This window comes from Hevea brasiliensis, chromosome 5 (genome assembly GCF_030052815.1).
Source record: "Hevea brasiliensis isolate MT/VB/25A 57/8 chromosome 5, ASM3005281v1, whole genome shotgun sequence".
NCBI classification, from domain to species: Eukaryota; Viridiplantae; Streptophyta; class Magnoliopsida; order Malpighiales; family Euphorbiaceae; genus Hevea; species Hevea brasiliensis.
In genome coordinates, this window is record NC_079497.1 from 8,318,482 (window position 1) to 8,339,020 (window position 20,539).

General features: G+C 32.9%; 3 protein-coding genes across 6 annotated transcripts; 2 read left to right on the forward strand and 1 right to left on the reverse strand.

Annotated features, from left to right (window-relative positions):
• The first annotated feature begins 2,432 nt into the window (after positions 1-2,432).
• Positions 2,433-6,005, forward strand: LOC110659750 (zinc finger protein GAI-ASSOCIATED FACTOR 1). The gene is made up of 3 exons (XM_021817787.2): positions 2,433-2,960; positions 3,856-4,252; positions 4,811-6,005. The coding sequence occupies exons 1-3, from the start codon at positions 2,750-2,752 to the stop codon at positions 5,760-5,762; spliced, it is 1,560 nt and encodes a 519-aa protein (XP_021673479.2). The 5' UTR covers positions 2,433-2,749; the 3' UTR covers positions 5,763-6,005.
• Positions 6,006-9,368: 3,363 nt separating this feature from the next.
• Positions 9,369-10,730, forward strand: LOC110659753 (psbP domain-containing protein 7, chloroplastic). Its single transcript, XM_021817791.2, has 3 exons — positions 9,369-9,896; positions 9,979-10,195; positions 10,276-10,730. The coding sequence occupies exons 1-3, from the start codon at positions 9,572-9,574 to the stop codon at positions 10,586-10,588; spliced, it is 855 nt and encodes a 284-aa protein (XP_021673483.1). The 5' UTR covers positions 9,369-9,571; the 3' UTR covers positions 10,589-10,730.
• Positions 10,731-10,851: 121 nt separating this feature from the next.
• On the reverse strand, positions 10,852-17,908 carry LOC110659751 (E3 ubiquitin-protein ligase JMJ24). 4 transcript variants are annotated; one of them, XM_021817789.2, is made up of 14 exons: positions 17,636-17,908; positions 16,120-16,712; positions 15,842-15,984; positions 15,670-15,763; positions 15,435-15,567; positions 15,282-15,336; positions 14,258-14,936; positions 13,811-14,140; positions 12,955-13,386; positions 12,777-12,849; positions 12,178-12,263; positions 11,623-11,769; positions 11,427-11,497; positions 10,852-11,182 (listed from the first exon to the last, which is right to left on the reverse strand). In XM_021817789.2, the coding sequence occupies exons 2-14, from the start codon at positions 16,651-16,653 to the stop codon at positions 11,083-11,085; spliced, it is 2,877 nt and encodes a 958-aa protein (XP_021673481.2). In that variant the 5' UTR covers positions 16,654-16,712; positions 17,636-17,908; the 3' UTR covers positions 10,852-11,082. The 4 variants fall into 4 exon arrangements, with proteins under 4 accessions (XP_021673481.2, XP_021673482.2, XP_021673480.2 ...); XM_021817790.2 differs by having other exon boundaries at positions 11,650-11,769; positions 15,664-15,763; XM_021817788.2 differs by having other exon boundaries at positions 15,664-15,763.
• Between the last annotated feature and the right edge of the window lie 2,631 nt (positions 17,909-20,539).

Here is a 20,539-nt window from a genome sequence, read left to right on the forward strand (position 1 = left end):
TACAAATTCTGTGTCTGTGAGACCCATCTGTGATTTTCGCCTTTGCCCATCACACAATTTTCTGCCAACTTCCGTATCTGAAAACCCCATTCAATACATTAAAAATGCAACCTTACCGGGCCCTTCTTCAATTCCCTGCCTGCCTGCCTCCCTGTGCACCTTTAAGGGTGAGCATTGTACTGTATTGAAATTTTTAAAACCTCTAAAATAATAATTAAATTAAATTAAAATATAAAAATCAAAATAAAAAAAAATTCAATAATCGACGAATTAATTAAAAATTATAATATATATTTTATATATTATTAATCAATAAAATATTATTTGAGATTGTAATTCTTATAAAAATAACAAATATGATATGTTGGCCACTATATTGACTCAATTCGATAATTCAAAATGTTAAAAAATTGAAATTTGATAAATATTAATCTATTTTTATAAATCATTATTTTACGGATTTATTTTCTCTCTACATTTACTACTAATAATTTTTTATTAATTGCCCATCACACGCTCACTTGACAGCGGCATTCCATAAATTAAAATGACCAATGTAGCCCTTGATTTTGCATGAAATATCGTTCCTGGCCTTTGGCCAAGGCAGTCCATAGTTGTGCACGTGAACAAGGAGAATTTTTGTATTATTGTTGGGTTCCTTTCGAGAAGGATTCCGATCAGTCGATGCTCACCCGTGACAGTTGAGGGTCTTTTCGTAATTATATGCTCTCTCGGCTGGATTTCATTCTGCCCTTTTTTTTTTTACTTTTTTTTTCTTTTACTTTTTGATTTGATAAATTCATAAAATAATAGATTTCATCCTACTTTTAAGATATAATTAAATTATTTTAATATGAGTGTAAAATATACTATTTATTAATGCACTAAATATATTCAATAAATCGTAATTTTAGAATTAAATTACCTTTATGTAAATATTAGCAATATAAAATATAAGTGTAAATTATATAGACAGCTTCTTTAATTTAAAGGTATATAATAATAATAATGTACTTAAATTTTAATTTATAATATAAAATTTTTTAATATTTAATTTAAGTAATATAAAATCTCTTGTGATATTTAGTGGCTATTCTTTAAATTATTTTTACTAATATGACACTTATTATATTAAAATTTATATTTTTTTTTGTTAATTTAACACTTATTAGAAAAAAGAAATTTATTTTTTATTTATCAATAATTTTAACAATTTAAATTGTATAAATTGAGACTTTAATAATCTAGAATCTATTTATCTAAAGCTATCAATTTATGAAAATATAATTTTTAAATTTAATAAATATTATGTCAATATAAATAATTTAAAAATTAACTATTGAAAGTCATCAGAGAGTTTTATATTACTAAAATTAAAAATAAAAAAAATTTATATTACAAATTAAAATTTAAGTGTTTTACTATTATATACCTCTAAATTAAAGTATCATATATATAATTCACTCCATAATATAACGGTATCCACCCTTCTCAGCTAATTAAGAGATAAATGAGGAAATTTCAAATAAATAAATAAATGATGGAATATTTAATATATAATCAAGATTCATTATTATATTTATATAAATTGTAATAATATAAAATTAAATTGCTTAATTTAAATATTTCATATTAATAAAAATTTAAATATAATACTAAAATTTATATGTGTTAAAATTTAAATCTCATAATTAACGAACTTTAATTAATTTAACTTAGTTGCATTGAATTGCGATTGATAATTTTTTTTATAATTAAAAATAAAATATTTTTTTAAAAAATAAAATTCATAAATTAAAATTTTAATTTCGTAATAGGAGATATATATATATATATATATATATATATATATATATATATAATTTAGTTAATTTTATTATTATATAATTTTACTCATATAATAAATTTTTATTCTAATTATACGTAATAGAACATATTTAATTATTACATATACCTTCAAACATGGTAAGATTTTATTATAATGAATAAAATTTTAAAAAAATGAGAGCAATTAAATTTCTTAATTAAACTGATACTTTATAAACATATTTAAGACACTCATTAAAATTTATTTATTACAATTTTTATTCTTGAGTTAGGAGGGAAAAGTGGATTTTTTTTTTCCTTTTCATTTTTTTTTCATCATTATGCACACATGAATTAATAGGAATGGACCACTATTAAAATTATAACAATTTTAACAATCCTTATTCTTATATAACTAACACATATGTTTTACATCCGATATAAAATTTCAAAATATCAGTACCTTCGATCCACTCGCAAACCTCATCCAGGCCACAAAACTTAAATTGTTTATAAAATAAATAAATAAATCTTTTGAAAGGGCAATTCATTAATATCCAATAACAGCAAGGGCATGTGAAACAGTAGTGTTTGTATAAAAATATATTAATAATAAAACATTATGCACATCCAAACAAGACCTGTTCTTATTATGTTTCTCTTGTTGTGACAGCAAGAGCTCTCTCTTCACCACCATAAATGAAGGGGAATTTCCTGGTTTTTGTCCTCCTCTAGCAGCAACAAATCCCCAAAACTTCCTTGTTTTTGTTTTCTTATCATCAGCAAACAATCTCTTTTTCTTCAGAGAGCATCAAGAAGCAAAATTAAGAAAGAAACAAGAGAGTTTGGTGGGAAAAGAATTGGAGAGAAAGAAAGACAAAAGGGTCTATACTTCTTCTTTTTTATATATATCTTTTACTTTTCCTTCTTCCTTCTTCTTTCAATGTCAAATATCACAGGTGAAGGTGGGAGCTTCTCTTCTGGGAATACTACTGCTGTTGGTGAAGTAGAAGTTCAACAACAAGAGCTGATTATTAATCACTTTAACACCATAGCTTCAAGCACTACTGCAACTAATACTACTGATGGCTCCACTACTCAACAACATCAACCTTCAACAGTTAAGAAGAAGAGAAACTTACCAGGAAATCCAGGTATACGCATATATATATATATATATATATATATATCAGTTTCTTGAAACTTTGATTCTCTTGCTTTTCCATTTTAATTTTCTTTGTTTTAATTTTTTTGGATTTTTTTATTTGCAATTTTCTTTAAATGTTACCTTCCAAAACAAATCTAATTAATTTGTCTGATCTTTTTTCAGCCAATTATTTTCTTAGTTGGTTCTTGAATTCATAATCAAGTGGTTATTTTGAAATCAATGAGTAGAAGCATAACTAAAAGAACCCATTTCTTTCAAGCATAATTATTGAATGATCTCTATTTGTTAATCACAATCTTTTTCTTAGACTTTGTTTTTCTCATCTTAATTAATTAAGCTTTTTTTTTTTTTTTTTTTATAAATAGTTGGACTCTTTTATCGTTTGGATATATCATAACAAAAACGAAAACCATGGGGTACACATTCAGTTCAATTCAAGAAAGCCATAAAAATCTTGATCTTTGAGTTTTCGCATATATATATATATATCATTATTTTTTTTATTTTTTGCAAGCTTGTAGGGCTAGAAAAAAGTGAATAATTGTTAGGTAAGTGTTGAAGGAGGTTCAATTATTGGACTGGATCTCAATAATTTTATTGAACTGTTGGCTTTTTCCTTGAGTACACCCTTTTCTTTATTTTGTTTTTGACTGTTTCTGGCAAGGGAAACATATATTCCTTCATGGGCTATCTGCAGCTTCCCCTCTCTCTCTCTCTCTTGAATTTCTCTTCATTAATGTTATTGTCTTTATTTGTAATATTCATGTGCTTACTTAAGAACTTAATTAGTGAAATTAATGAACAGATAATATCATTAATTATATGCAAATTAAAGAAAAGAAAAAGATTGTACTAATTAATTTATATGTAAAATTATGCAGACCCTAGTGCAGAAGTTATTGCTTTATCACCAAATGCCCTCTTGGCTACAAACAGATTTATCTGTGAAATCTGCAATAAAGGTTTCCAAAGAGATCAAAATCTCCAGTTGCATCGACGAGGCCATAACCTACCGTGGAAGCTTAGGCAAAGAACAAGCACAGAAATCAGGAAAAGGGTTTATGTTTGCCCAGAACTTTCATGTGTTCATCACAATCCAGCTCGTGCATTAGGTGATCTTACAGGAATCAAGAAGCATTTTTGTAGAAAACACGGAGAAAAGAAATGGAAATGTGATAAATGCTCTAAGAAATATGCAGTGCAATCAGATTGGAAAGCTCATACAAAGACCTGTGGTACCAAGGAGTATAAATGTGATTGTGGCACCATCTTCTCCAGGTAGTTTATATTACTCCAGTTTTTTTTTTTGTTTAATAATGCCCTTATGATCTAGTATCAAAATTAGTACAGTAATCAATAAAAATTAATGGGAAATGCCTTGAAATTAATTAATTAATAAGAGATATGAGATCACTTACTGATCATTTACTTATTTAAACTGCCGCACATCAGAATTAGTTAGGGTCTTAATTAATTAATAAGAATTTAACCAGTTGTTCATGAACAAGGATTAGAACATTGGTTTAGATTAGATATCTTTATTATATATAGCACATTGATTGGATATATAAATTAAAAGATTGCTATTTTTTTAGAGTCTTCGTTTGACTAATGGGCAATTAAGAAATCATTATTTAACCTAAAATCTTAATCATTCTTTTATTTAAATTCTTGTTCAGATTAATTATTTGTTTACTGTAATAGTTTTTCATCATTTCAACATGACTAATCAAATATTTTAAAGTCCTTGTGGTCCCATAAAATTGGATTGGACGGTGGATTATGTGTGTGTGTGGCTTAACTTATTGATTAGGTTATAATTGGTTTATCATGCAGAAGGGATAGCTTCATCACTCACAGAGCTTTCTGTGATGCCCTAACAGAAGAAAATAACAAAGCAAACCAAGGATTAGCGCCCAATATGGAACGAAACTTGCATGGCCAAGTCCCCAACCTCATATCTATGCCTATTAACAACAATCAAGACCAGTCTACCATAATATCCAACTTTAACAATATAGACGCCAAAATCCAATTGCCCCTACCCCATGAACTCATGCCAATGCCACCAAAACCCTCAGGAACCATATTTTCAAGCAGCACTACAAGCCTTTTTGGTGGTGCAAGAAGCATGTCAAATTGTTCCTCATCCCTTCAGTTAAGTGCAAATTCTTCAACAATCTTTGAAGGAATTGGGCATCTATCTGCTGGCTCAGCTTCAATGTCTGCCACTGCATTGCTGCAAAAAGCAGCTCAAATGGGTGCAACTGCAAGTAGTGCTGACCTGAACTGTCCAGTGACTCACAAGAGCTTTGTTACTAGCATGACACCCTCAACATTTGGTCCAATGCAGACCTCAAATGACCAGTCTCAAGTGACAGCAGGAGGCAATGGAGGATTTCTCAACCAGTTTTTCAATGCAAATGTTGGGGTTGAGAACTCAGCTGCAAACGATGTGGATATTTTTAGTGGGGTTTTGGACCAAACTAGTGCATTATTCAAAAATATGGAGCAGGAAAATAGCAATGATAAGAGCCTTTTTCATGGTGTAAATTCAAATCCTGGTTTAAGTGCCTCTTCGAGGAGAGCTAATCCACGTGGGTTAACGAGGTTTAATGGGGACGTGATGACTGTTGATTTCTTAGGAGTAGGAGTATCAAGACAAAGTAATCTCCATGAGCACCAGAAACAGGAAATAGAGTTTAGAGGAATTGGTCATCCAAGAATTCGTCAAGGTCTGGGTCACTTCGAGCAAACAGCTTTGGAGAAAGCCATGTGGGATGTCTGAAAAAGAAACAGTAATCCATAATTTCTAGCTAGTCCTTGTAATGAGTTTCTCTAATTGCCCTTTTTTCAAAAGAAGATTTTTGCTTCTCCTTTTTTTTGTTTTAATAGATGTATTGATGTCAGCAGTCAGCCATAGTCTTTGCTAAAGAGCAAAATGAAGAGGATTTTTGGAGAAAAATTAGCAATTTAGTTTGAGTAGAAGAAACTTTAGAGGTGATCTATAAACTTCTTCTTTCACTCTCTAGGGAACTATTTTCTTACTCTTGAATTTGTATGTTAAAGACCTGTTATGAAAATCATACCCACATAAATTAAAGAATACAAAATTTACATGGTTTTGCGTAAGCCACTCCACAAAACAAATCCGCTATATCGAAGGAAAAAATAATTATACAACTACTAATTATTTTTTTTACCCTCAAAATCATTCAAATAAAATTCATGGAATTTAATACATCTCTCTACTTTGTGAGTTCTCTCTATAATACAAAGTTCAACTAACTACTTATATATATATATATAGGCTACTAAAAATATAGTCTTTTTGAAATTTTAATTATTAAATTTCATAATTTAAATTCTATTAAGTTTCATAAACTAATTATACTTCATAATTCTAATTTAACTTGAACTCTAACAATCTCTACCTCTAAGTTAAATGAAATTAGTTTTCAACACTTTTGCAAAAGTTAATTTTCTTTTGAGTACTTTTTTGCACTCTTGATTGTTGATGTTGCCTCTTACCTCAACTTGCATTCTTCCAATCAATGTGTTTCCTTCCAATTTTTAGAGATTTTTTACACCAATTTTCTTATCATTCATGATCACAAGAGCACATCGGCTAACTCTTATGGCTCCACTATGAATTGAACACCCATAACCCCAAAAATCTAATTTACCTTTCAAATTTAAGAACATACCTTACTTCATCAAACACTTTTAATCGATCATTATGCTGCTTGATCTTCACTCTTCCAATACCTTCAACTTTCATTTTATTCTCATGGGCTAGCTTCACTTTTTCTCCTTCCTTATCTCCAATCATATCAAACCACCTATTCTTTGAGCAAATATGGAATGGGCAAGCAGAATCCATTAGCTACTCATCTTGTAATGATCTTTTGCCTTTTTCTTATTATCTTTCACACTCAAACATTCATCGCTAACACTATCATCAATTACAATTACTGCAGTTCCTTCTTTTTCTTTTCCGCGACTCTTCTTAAATTGTTTAAACTCTATAAGATCTGTTTTTTCTTCATACAATGGTATTGAATGTGACCCTTCTCATTACAGTAGTAGCATTATCTATTTTCAAAGTCTACCCGTGGTCTCTTTTTCGATCTACTATTTCTTCTCTACTTGTTTCCACGTGGTTCCTTCTACCACGACTAGAACCAACAACAAAAGCTCCACCTTCATTGTTACTACTTGTCTTCTTAAATTTCTCATCATCCAAAATAACTGCGATGACATCCTTCACTTTCAAAGTCTCCTTCATAACTGTTGGGGCTATCACCAAGTTTTTATAAGATTGTGGGAGAGAGATTAAAAGCAAGAGGATTTTATCTTCATCATCTACCTTCATATCAACACTAGCCAGTTGGATAATTAATTTATTAAAAATATTAAGGTGATCCTCACATCAGTACCTTCCTCCATTATGAGTTGATACAACTCCTTCTTCAAGTACAAGCAATTTGTAAGCGACTTTGACATGTATAAGCTCTCCAATTTTTTTCACAAAATAACTGACGAAGTCTCTTCTAAAACATTATACTTCACATCAGGGGGCTAATGTCAATCTAATAGTATTCACTGCCTTTTGTTGAAGTGCCTCGCAATCATCATCTTTCATAATTGTCGGTTGCTTTTCGTTCAATGCTTTGATTAATCCTTATTGCACAAAGACATCCTTCGCGGTGCTTTGCCACAAACTAAAATTTTTTTTTTCATCAAACAGCTCCACCTTAAATTTTATGCTTTCTATTTTTGATATCTCAAATCACAACTCTGATACCACTTGTTGTGAAAATCACACCACACAAATTAAATAACACAAAATTTAATGTGGTTCGGTATAAGCATACTTCACCAAATAAATCGACTATAAAAGGAAAAAATAATTATACAATGACTAATTATTATTTTTCTTACCTTAAAAATCACTTAAACAAAACTTATGAAATCTAGCACACCTCTCTACTTCATGAGCTCTTTCTACAATACAAAGGTCAATCAATTACTCACTAAAAATACAGTCCTTTTGGGACTCTAACTATTAAACTTTATAATTTAAATTCTACTAAACTTCTTAAATTAATTATACTTTTTAATTCTAATTTAACTTAGACTCTAATAAGACCTATCTTTATATGTAATCAAACAAGAAATATAAGTTGATCGACACACAGGCACATATTATTCATTGACTAGAAGCTTAGGAAATTTTTATTGGACCTGGCTTAATTATATGTAAATGAAGGAAGCTTCTACAACCACTTCTAAGGATGCGTTTGGTATAAGGTTAAAAAATTGAGGGTTAAGTGTTAACCTTGTAAAATTTAAAGGAGTAATTATTAAGAGGGTAAAAGATATTTAATAGTGTAACAATTAATGATATTTGGTACAAGGTTAAAAAATTGAGCTCACATGAAAATATATAAATATCTATTTTTTATATTTTAATAAAAAATATCAAAATTATTTTTTTTTGTAAATAATTTAATTTAAAATATATATATATATATATATATATATATATATATATATATATATATATATATATATATATATATATATATCAAGGGATGCCCATATGTTTTGATTGGTCTAGTACAAAAAGAAAAAATTCTATCAATTTGCAGATTATATATACAGATTTCATTAGATCATAGCAAGCAAAGGAAATTTGAATATACATATAATTTTTTTCAACTCATAATGGAATAAACAAGATAGAAATCTATATTTTTTACACCCAGAAAATTTATAGTTTTGCTCATGTAATTGAAAAAAAAATCATACATTCTTATTGTTGTAGGAGAGGAAGAGTTTTTGGAGATGAAGGGATCAAAAAATAAAACAAGTTGAGAAGAAATATAAAAGTGATATATAAATAGTATGTTTAGTTTCTGTTAACCTACCCACCCCAAGATTAACATTTAACCCCCAAAAAGAGGTTAATTATTAATGTGGTTAAAAATTAACCTGCTCACTTTAAAGTATTCAAATAGCATTAAAAATTACAAGATTAATTATTAACCCTTATTAACCTCATACCAAATGCACCCTAAATTTTAAGATTTAATTACCCAACTGGCTACCCTACTTGGGAGACAATTTTCCTTTTCTTTCCCATTTCTTTCTTTCTTTCTTTCTTTCTTGGTAAAATTTCTTTCTTTCTGTCCAATTTCTTGGTCGTTAGTAAGTATGCTTCCAAGAAGCTCAAACAGCAACAATAATTCAGCCCAGCAAGCCTGGATTTATACAGGCCCAGATTGGTTTTAGCCCAGTCGAATTCAGCCTCATTAGATTTATGGGTATTGTCTGACGCTGCGGCAAGACTCGCAGTTATAAGTTGTGTGGCTCTAAGCATTTCTTTTATTTAGGCACAAAATTGAGAACCACCAAGATTGGATAGAGTTGCCACTCAAACTAACGAGGCACGAGTCGTGTAGTTGTTGTGTTTACCACTTCGGCCAAGTTTCAGAAGTGGTCACCAAAATGACCCATGTAGGGGATAACGTGAATAATCTTTAAGCTAGCAAATTAAGGTGCCGCAAGTCAACAACGACAGAAAACAGACCTATGGCATTGCAATTCTGCTTTTATGCATGCAAAAATGCCTCACTCCACAGGATTTACATGACACAATCATCCGGTGAGAGGAAAGACAGTATCCAAGAGGGAGCAAGGCCTCCGGCAGAGCAATTTGCGCCGTTGGCATCAACATTCCGCCGGAGGCTACTAGTGGGTGCTGGCTCAGCTTCTCTAGTGGCTGTTGGCGCAAATTTTGGTGGAATTACAAGTTTTCTTCTCGGGTTATCACCAGAAAGTGGTCGGAATCTTAAGCTGGATGTGCTTTATCCAATTGAAGGGTATAGCCGTTGTATTCAGACAAATGAAGGATTTGGTTAGTAAGTCACTGTTAAATGAATTTGTTTCGAAGCTCTGTTTGGTTTCAAAGAAAGCTAAAGCCTTTTAATGCTGTGTAGAATTCGTATATCCAGCAAGTTGGGTCGGAGACCAGACTCTGCTGTATAGAGCAGCTGAGAAGAAAGAATTTGAGAGATCACTTGATCCACCTCCAATAAAATCCAGTGATCGGCGGCGCAAGAACGTAAATGAACCTGTTGTTGCTTTCGGTCCGCCGGGCTCAAATGGCGAGCTCAATGTTAGTGTCATCGTCTCCCCCGTTCCTCTTGATTTCTCGTGAGTATACTTCAACATTACAAGTAAACTATCCGAGTAAATGTGATGCACAACACACATAATGTTGCATTTCGTTGTAGGATTGAAGCATTTGGAGGACCAAAGGAAGTGGGTGAACCTGTGGTGAAGACGATCACATCGTCGTCCCGACAACCAGACGTGAAAGGAATTTTGATAGGGTCAAGTTTGAGAAAGGATTCTGTGACGAATGTTAATTACTATGAGCTGGAATATAGAGTCGAAAGCCCCACGTTTCAGCGGCATAATGTAGCAGTGTGCTGTGCTCGACGTGGCAGGTTATATACGCTAAATGCTCAGGCACCGGAATCAGCATGGCAAAATGTTGAAGCAGACTTCCGCAGAATTGCAGGGTCATTTAGTCTCATATCTTGAACTAAGAAATACTAACAGAGGCATTCCGCAAGAGCTGCATAGATTTCCAAATGCACAGCTCAATAAATTATTTATATAATCTGTATGCAGATCTTGAACTGTTGTTGCAATGAGAATTCACCTTTTAGTAGTTGCAGAAAAATTCATCCTGAGGTACCACTGGATTGAGATGGAATCCCTGCAGAGGATTGGATTTTATACAACACATCCCTGCTAAATAGATTCATCAAAGCAGCAAAGATCTGATATCAATCAAACAGAGATGATCTCAAACTATTCTCTCACTTACATCTTAAAACACATTACAAGTGCCACAATGTCTGAAAAACAAGGCACTAGTCCCCGAAATCAAACAGCTAGAAATGGAGGCGGCACAAACATTACATGATATTACACATATAAATACATTTATACATTTAAATTCCAGTAAGCACCATAGCAGATGCTTTAAAACTTAATTTTCCTATATCTAAAATACAATTACTGTACACTAATCAAGCACAACTTATCTCTCTTTGCTTAGAAACCTTCTCCAAGTTTTCAGAAACTGCTGCAGTTAGATTCGGATCCTCAAACCCAATCTCTGCACCAAGTCTGCAACATAAACAGATATCTTTTAGCATTTCCACAAAAGGTGCGCTGGACAGACAGAAGTGGCAAGAAAGATATAACAAGAACCTTAGAAGATTTGGCAAATGCACGAGGAAAAACCATTGAGCAAATAGATCAATGATATACATTATTTCATTTATCTCTTTCTTAGCCAAAAGGAATAAGAATATCAAAACCCAAAACACTAATATAACAACATTACACAAATTTTAGCCTGATTGCTTACTTAGGATCAAGCACCAATTTCTGGACTTCCTTAATGGCTGAACTAGCAGCATACAGTGATATCTTTCCTACCTGTATCAAGACCCAATAGAAAATTAAGAACATCCATTGAGGCAAACAGGATAGAAGTAGGCAATTGGAAGAAAAGGCACGTAAACAAATAAAAATAATTTCAAGAAAAAGTAAGTATTTAATACTTTTAACGAAAATTCCCTTTGTCTGACCTCCAAAACTTGAAGTTTAGCTTCCTGGTCGTTAGGAAGACAGCGTATTTCCTCAGCCAATTTAGCAGCCTCTCCCACACTTTCAGGTGATAAGAAATCAAGACCCAACTGAACAGTGGACTGAAAATACATGCAAGGAAACAAAACTAATAAATTCAACACCACAGAGTTTCATTGGTATTCTGAATTAAGACTACCAAAGACTCAGACTCTTTAGCACAGTAATGCAAAACAAACTGTTCTCTCCCATGGCAAGCAAGGAATGTCTCCCTGGAGGGAGAATAAACATATGTTCAATTTCCACAATAGATGTGTAATCTAAGAACAGACAAAACATGGACCATCCAGTTAATGGATATCATTCGATATCCAACCATTTGAAAGTCAAATAAACAAGATTTACATTAAATTTGTCTTTGTCCAAAGGTCATGATATTTAACATTACCTGAAATTTAGGAAACAATGAAGATATATACAGAAATATAATATGTCCAACTTTCAAAGGCAATCAGTGACATTGCACTCACCTGAAGATTCCTCACTTGGAAAGGGCATCCAGCAGGGACAAAGACAGCTTGCCCCAAATGCTGCTCAAACGACCATGGCTCAATTCCTGATAGAGACATATAATAATAATAATAATAATAATAATAATAATAATAATAATAATAATAATAATAATAATAATAGATCTATGATTCAGCATTGTCAACGAAAAAGTAAATATTATATAATGCATTCAACTGTGAATATAAAGAAACAGCAACAGAACAGTGAGATAACAAGATTACATACTTCTATACTACAAAAGTTTACTCCTCACAACAGCATTGCATGTCTATGTGATATGCAAAATGGATGAAGACAAAATGTAAAGGGTCCCTCCAGGAAGACAGTGTTTCAACAAAATTTGTGTTGAAAAATACCATTAACCATGCACTTATCCATCTAAAGAAAGACTTTGTCAAATTTGGACATCATATTAGGCAGCAGGTTTTCCCAGTCATTGCAATACATAAAAAGCTCAAATTAAAGATATGCTACTCTAGTAATAAGGTCACATAATTGAGTGCTCCCAAATCCACTCAAACTATTTTGAAAAAGAAAGAATGCTAATGTTTCTCACCAAATGTTTCCTTCAATTTTCTCATATGATTCCCATTCAGGAAAACTGTTCCATCACAAAGTGAGTGTTTCACCTGCCATCCACACAACAAGATCAGTAACATGCATTTTGCAGAAGCCATCTGAGTTACACACAGTGAAAACAAAGTAAACTTGAAAGACTAAGCAGATAAACTTACAAATTGACTTCCTGAAGCGTCGAACTTCCCAAAGTCCTTAAAGTGCTTTTTCAAATAATCAATTAATTTTGGAACATCCTGCCGACGAAAGACATCCCAGTGAACACCGGGACGAGTCTCTGCAGAGATATCTCCATTATCTTTCCTTAATTTTTGATCCTTCATTCTCTTAACATACTCCATTCTGTTAGTTTCAACCCCTCGATTGTCAATTTTCTCAACCTCTCCAACCATAGTGGTACTTTCAACCCCTTGATCCTCCTCCATTCTCTCATCGTTATCTGCAGCTGTATTTGTTTCATTCTGTAAATCCTGCCTGCCAACTGATAAATCAGCTAATGTTCCTTCACCCAAGCTTGTTTCTTGGTCAACTGACTCATTTCCCTCAAAATTTTTAAGCTTCACTTCATGTGTATGCACCAATAGATATACCTGCACAGGGCTTACCAAATATCAAGCCACGTTGTTCTATTCTTTTCTTTAGATCAAAAAAAAAGAAAAAAGGAAAAGACAAGGAATCAAAAAGATTCCCCTTGTTGGGCTCTGTGTGTACATAACATAACCAGGGGTGTTTCCATGCAGGAACCAAGCAAGTTCTAAATGCTTTTGGCAATAATTGTCTGAATTATATAGAAAACCATGGAAAACTCAATCTTATATCTTAACTACACTAAACAGAATTCACCTCCAAATATAGATTTTAATTTACATGTAGTATCAAAATTAAAGCTTGAATGCTGTAAAATATTATCAAATGTTAAATCGCATGCTAGGAGTTAAAGATTTGGTCCTCCAATACATTAGAATTTCTAGGATGAAGAGCAGTACCCACTTTGGAGATGGAACATGTACTCACCATGTCACGCATCTTGATATGCAGATTGGTCAGTGAATCACCTTTACCAAGTTCCTCATAGGTCCCGTAAGATATATAAATCTTGGGTCCAGCATCATTCTGCAAGGAATAATGAGGCAGCTTTGCAGCAACATTTAGAAGACCCAACCTTGAATGGATATACTCAAGTAGAGGCATTTTACTAATAAATTCAGGTCTCTGGTATAATAAGAACTCTTCAGAAGCACTGGGGGAAGGCCAGTCCTTCAACTTCAACATCTGTAGCGAACCATCATCACGAATTCGTCCCTCTGAGTATCCCTTTATAAACTGACTAAGTTCAATATCAACCTGTTCATCACATCAAACCACACACAACGAGGTCAGTGACTGCAATTAAGACAACACAGTTTATTAACCAATATCTAAAACAAAGAACCACAAACCTAAATATACAGCACAGCATACCTCAGACCAATTTAAGCAATCTAAGGCCTTCACTACTCTGTTCTCATCTTTCATTTTCTCATCTGATGTTTCCCGAATCCCTCTCCATATGACCATTGGATCCCAGCTTGAGATGGATGAGCTATCAAATATCTGCTTCACAATAACAGGCTCACCCTTAACCCAATGCTTCCTGAAATTGTTTATCCCTTCAGTCCTTATGTCTTCACATGATGGACAATATAAGAAATTATCATCACTTTCCTCCCTATGAGAATACTGAGAGAGTGTGGAATCATTTAACCTAGATATTGGCAGAGTGCCAGCCTCGCAGACCTTACAACCACTAACCATTTCCTCCACATTTTTCACCAGTTTTGCCACCCAGTTCATCTTGAAAATGCGACTTAAATTCAATGAAGAATAATTACAACCACCATACTCCTTTGGCGGGCATGAAATGCTGCCATCACGATTTGCCTTCCAGTCAGGGTACTTGGCAGATAAATTGAGTCTTAGTCTGGGTTCTTTTACTTCCTTTGACACAGTCTCTTTGTCATGACTCCTCCCACCCATCTGGTTTTCTACTAGAGGATGCATTGACGCTTCCCGAAGATCTTGACAGCAATGAAGGCATAGATCATAAGAGCAATTTGCACAATGCCGATGATAATCAATGATAGGTATCCTACATACATTGCTGCAAGAAAGCATATCACATTGAAATGCAGTTCTTGGAAAGAAGCACACATGATACTTGTACTACATCCAATAAACCCAACAAAGATGTCAGATAAAATTAACTTTACGAACTAATGGACAAAAAATCCCAGAGAAATATCATTCATGAAGTCCAGATTCAAACATTAAATTGTTTACAACAAAGAGAGACCAACCTCCTAACCTAGCCTATGAAAGAAATAAACAAAATGTTAAATATATATATATATATATATATATATATATATATATATATATATATATATATATATATTTCTACAGGAGCAACAAATAATTAAGCAGCCTATAAGTGTTCTTAGAATACCAGCACATCTGCTCATCTGCATTCAATTTGGCACGGATAAGATCTATATCAGTTCCTGAAAACATAAATTTCCAATTAGTCAAAGAGCAGGTAAATGTCAAATGTAGAAGAACTTAAATTCCAGATGCCACAGAAATATCATGATCATCTTACCACGGAGTTTCTTCTCCAGTTCTACTTCAGAGCATTGTTCATGATGGATATGCTTAACTATAGGAAGCACTGAAGATAGTACACAGTAGAGATATTGCAACTTATCTATGACAGGTATCTCTCGTATTCTTACCTGCAACTCAGAAAAAACATTATTCCTCTACAAAAAAGAAAACCATCTTAAAGATTTTTTATGTAAAAAAAAATTCTTAAATTGCTAGAGGAGTACCTTTACCATATTATCCCCTCGTAAGCACACCTTGCAATTACAGATACCACGACATGCAGGACAAACCTTTTCAATTTCTTCCAATGAAATTTCTGAGTACCTAGAAGTAAAACATGTATATTCATTACGCCTGTGACTTGGAATATAAGCATATTAGCCCAAGAAAATTCAACCTCACCATGCAGAAATACAGTTATCGCAAAAGCCTCTTCTATCACATCTGCGACACCAAATTACTCTGTTTCTATCATTTCTTCGGCACTGATGGCAAGTTTGCCCACCAGCATCTTCGGAGGAATCTGTGCTTCCATCAGAGTATTCCTGAAAGCAACTTGTTCATCTCAGTATCCACAGATTAACAGGACATAAAGGCCATCACATTAACTGAAAAAGATGATAATGAGAAAAAAAAATAAAATAAAAACAAGTTGCCATAAACATTGCAATTATACTAACTGTCATAGCACTGGCATCAAAGCTCCTCTGTGACCTGCTCCTGGATGAATCCATTGTAGAAAAGGGTGGTGTTTTATACGACTTCCAATTCTCTTCAGGCTCTAGATCTTTTTGCAATTCATCATTTGGCTTTAGAGAATTTCGCAGAGACAGACTTCTTATAGGTGTTTCTGGTGAATACTGAACCTGATTTTTTGATACCTTTTCTTTATTCTTCTTTTTGGAGGCTGAAAGAGGATGGTTGTCAACCTTCATATTCACGAGTGGTGTATCGAAATCATCATTCTTACTCTCCAAGTATACATCACTTTCACCCAATGATTTCCTTTTAGCTTTCTTTAGACTAGCTCTTAAAGCAGAATTAGCTGCTCTCCTCTTTGCCTGTATGTAGTGCTTCTCACACACCGTTTTATCTGGCATAGACATGGCAGTGCATCTCCATTGTTTCCCATCTGACCTCTTGCAACGTAAATCATCCGGAATCCCAACCTGATCTTCACCATTCCCAGAGGCTGATCGTGGGTTATCCATCATAGTCACGTATTAAAGTTCAACAGGAATTTAAAACTACAGTTTTCTGCTCAAGAAACAGTCTGAAACGCACATTCAAAAAATTATCAGTTAAAATAATGAACATCACAACAAATAAAACAAAAGGGAAAATACTTGTATCATATGACTAAACTCCAAGCATGCACAAGAAAAAGGAGCACCAAAATTAGGCCATCAAGCAAGATGCCATGAGATTGATCAACCTGAAAAATGTCATTATAGAATCACTGCAAGATTCAAAGCACTGTAACTTGACTTGTCCTGTTGGTTTTCTTGATCATTCTCTCACTCACCAATTCGTATGCAATTTAAATTTTGGGACAATAGGAAATCTCAAGCAAACAAAACTAAAAACCAATCAGATTTTCTTAAGACTCGTACAGTACTTTTAATAACATTAGTAGACGCAATTGAAGGTATATAACGATAATTCAAATTCCCAGTTGTCCAAATACAGCAAGACGCATAAAGCTTTTTTAACTCTCAAATACAGAATTGCATCATTGAGTGTCCATGTACACGCGCATTCACTTATGTGAAGAGGCTACAACACCAACACTGAAAGTTAACAATTCAACAAGAAAAAAAAAAATTGCAAGAAACGAAACTATCAGGCAATCAATTTATAACACGAGAGAGAAAAAGAAAAAGAAAAAAGGAAAAAAAAAACTCAAATAATTTGAAGCCAAAATGTAAGGAAGAAAGAACACATAAGAAGACGAATACAGCAGAGTCTAACTAAGATCATAACCATAATCAAGCGCAAAGAATCACAATTGGATAAAGTAAGTAAGGGAGCACTTCAGATGAGAAATTAAAGAAATAATTCAAGAATTAGGCAATATATGAAGGAATAAGAAGCAAGATAGACTGACATTGCAGGCAAAAACAAATTGAAAACGACAAATTTAGCTCAAAATATCAAACAGCTACGTAAATATTGAGGAGGAGGAGGATTGAGTACCTGAGTCTAGGGTTTGACAAAGCGAATTGGAGGTGTAAGTTGGGAAGAGGTAGATAAAAGGAGAAGCGTACGAGACATGGTATTGTTCGATAATAGCTAAGGATTTAGGAATCACAGATTTTAACGGACGGGACGGCCTCCGTTTGTCTCTCCTCCTACTTACGGTTCCCGCTCCAAACTGCTCGTTTCTGTTTTTCCTTTTTTTTTTTTTTTTTAATTTCCTGTTTCAAGGTTCAGACAACTATGTTTCTCAGAAACTGAGGCCGGTTAAATCTTTCTCTGCGTTTCGCATGTGCCCATGTATTGTTGAACAATAACGTCAATAAAAATAATAATAATAATAATAATAATAATAATAAAAGAACTGAATTTGAATTGAATAGGTTGCTTGGTGATGAAATTGATCTTGAAAATATTTTTATTTGTATTATTTTAAAGTATTTTGTATGAAAAATTCAGTATTCTAAAGGTAAGATTTTATTATTAAAAAAAATTGTTTAGATGAAAAATTTCTATTATTTTAAATTTTATTATTTAATTAACATGAAAAAATTATAGATAAAAAAAATTAAATCGTACGTATGTATAATCGTACTGTTAATGTGCAATGTACATGAAAATACTAATACAATTAAGGGGGACTGGCCCTGGACGCGTCGCATATTTATTATTTTTCCTTTTTTTTTTTTTTACTTGGTCGTACCACTATTTATGGTCCGTTCAAGAGCATCAAGGGATTTCAATCCAGATACAAAAAAAATAAACGAATACAAACTTTAGCCAAACCTAAATGTCATAACAATTGAATATGGTTTGCAAGATAATGATAATAATGAATGTTTTGCTAAATATGAAAACATGTCGAATTCTTAAGTTTATTTTTAAATTTTATACCTTAATTTTTTAAATCGTTTCATTTAATATAATTTATAAAAAAAATTAAATTAAATGAATCTTATAATCATAGTAAATAAAAAAAATTTGAATACACGTATGGAACAGGAAATGAGAGTTTAAAAAAATACTAATATTGAAAAAAATGAAAAAAATAAAATAAAATAAATTTGTTCACAAAAGGCCTAAAATTGTTGAGATTTTCTTCCACAAATCTCTCCTATAAATCTCCTTGTATCTAGAGATTGTACAGGTGTGATATATTCTTAGTTTCCTATTTTACAATTAATATATTCTTTTTCCTGATTTGGAGCTAAATAATCTCCTAAATTGTAGCTATTTTGTATTATATATATATTGATTATATACAGTGATTCAAAATATAAGAAAAAAACTTTTTCTTCTCATTTCAACTTGGTATCAGAGCCTAGTTCTTTTTTGAATCTTAAATTTTTTTTTTCCTGTTTGACAAAATGAATGAAAAAAACATTGAATCTTCAGGAACAAAATCAATTCCTGTTGTTGTTCAATCTTAAGGTGTTTTTAATGCAAGAATCATTCTTATTGAATCAAATTATGATATCTAGTCTCAACTGATGAAAATGCACATTGCTGAAAGGGAGAAACTCTCATATATTCGTGGTAAGATGAAGCAACCCACAGAATCAGATGATGGATATGAGAAGTGGTATGCTGAAAATCAAAAAGTGAAAAGGTGGTTATTAATGTCTATGACACCAGAAATTATGAAGTGATACCTACACTTGTCTACTGCTCATGAAATCTGGAGTGCTCCGTCAAAAGCTTTCTACGATGGAAGTGATGAATTGTAGGTCTTTGCTTTGAACCAAAAGGCTTTCACTGCCAAACAAAGTGGAAAGTCTCTCTCCGAATACTATGGAGAGTTAACTGAAATTTTTCGAGAATTGGACCATCGAGATAAGGTGGTCATGCAAGATCCTGATGACCTAATAGCATATCAGAAGCCCATTGAATGACTAAGGGTACATATATTTCTTGCTCCCTAGATGGTGATTTTGAACAGGTTCGTGGAGAGATTCTGCGAAAGGAACCAGTTCCGAGTTTGGAAGAATGTTATGCTTTAATTCGACGAGAAGTAGTATGCCATAAAACATTGAAAGGCGAGTCAAAAAGTTCTGAAGCTATAGCGATGGTGAATCGAAATCGACCAAAGACAACCAAGGGAGCTGAAAAATCTACTAATGTACCCATTGTGATCAACCTGGTCATACCAAAGATCGTTGCTATGAACTAGTGGGATACCCAGAATGGTGGGATCATAATCGCGCTCCTCGAAAAAGGAATTTCAAGAGGACACCAACAGTCGCTGTCGTTGAAACAAATACAGATGATGATGGTGTTAGACACGAATCAACATTGGTAACTACTACAAATGATACTGGTAAGGCCTTAAAAGTTTCTACACTTGTTGTTAATAGTACATGGATAATTGATTCTGGTGCTACAAATCATATGACATTTGATTCTAGACAAGTTACACATCTTAAACCATCCTCACAAAAACTCATCTCCACTGCCAATGTAACACCCCTATTTACATAGCCTGGTATATTTCACTATTTCGGTGACCGGTGTTGGTCCAGATAATTAAGGGGATTAGAATCACATCCAAGACAACTAGATAAGCCCTAAACACAAATAATTAGTAATTGTCAATTAGTTAAGTATAAATAAGAAAAACAGAACAAAATAGGTTAAATGAGCCGAGAGTCACAGCGATGGGTGACCTTCTCGGGAAGGATTGCGAAGTCGATTTAAACTCAAATTTCGAACCGTAAAATGTGACACCGCGGTCCTTAGGACTATTGCGAACACAGTGGAAAAGAGAAAATCACAAAAAAGAATTGTTAAACCGGTCAAATAATTAGGTCAGAGATCCGAAAAAAATATTGAATTATTTGCAAACCGGATCGAACCGGCGAGGGGCAATTTGGTCAATTGACTCCTAGAGCTGACTCCTGACCTAAC

Coding starts and splice junctions, on each gene's coding strand:
- LOC110659750 (XM_021817787.2), top strand. CDS start 2,750: ATGTCAAATATCACAGGTGAAGGTGGGAGCTTCTCTTCTGGGAATACT. Junction 2,961..3,855: donor AAACTTACCAGGAAATCCAG/GTATACGCATAT, acceptor AAAATTATGCAG/ACCCTAGTGCAGAAGTTATT. Junction 4,253..4,810: donor TGTGGCACCATCTTCTCCAG/GTAGTTTATATT, acceptor TTTATCATGCAG/AAGGGATAGCTTCATCACTC.
- LOC110659753 (XM_021817791.2), top strand. CDS start 9,572: ATGGCATTGCAATTCTGCTTTTATGCATGCAAAAATGCCTCACTCCAC. Junction 9,897..9,978: donor TCAGACAAATGAAGGATTTG/GTTAGTAAGTCA, acceptor AATGCTGTGTAG/AATTCGTATATCCAGCAAGT. Junction 10,196..10,275: donor CCCGTTCCTCTTGATTTCTC/GTGAGTATACTT, acceptor ATTTCGTTGTAG/GATTGAAGCATTTGGAGGAC.
- LOC110659751 (XM_021817788.2), bottom strand. CDS start 16,653: ATGATGGATAACCCACGATCAGCCTCTGGGAATGGTGAAGATCAGGTT. Junction 14,937..15,281: donor GCAGATGAGCAGATGTGCTG/GTATTCTAAGAA, acceptor GCTTTCTTGCAG/CAATGTATGTAGGATACCTA. Junction 14,141..14,257: donor ATTGCTTAAATTGGTCTGAG/GTATGCTGTGCT, acceptor TGTGATGAACAG/GTTGATATTGAACTTAGTCA.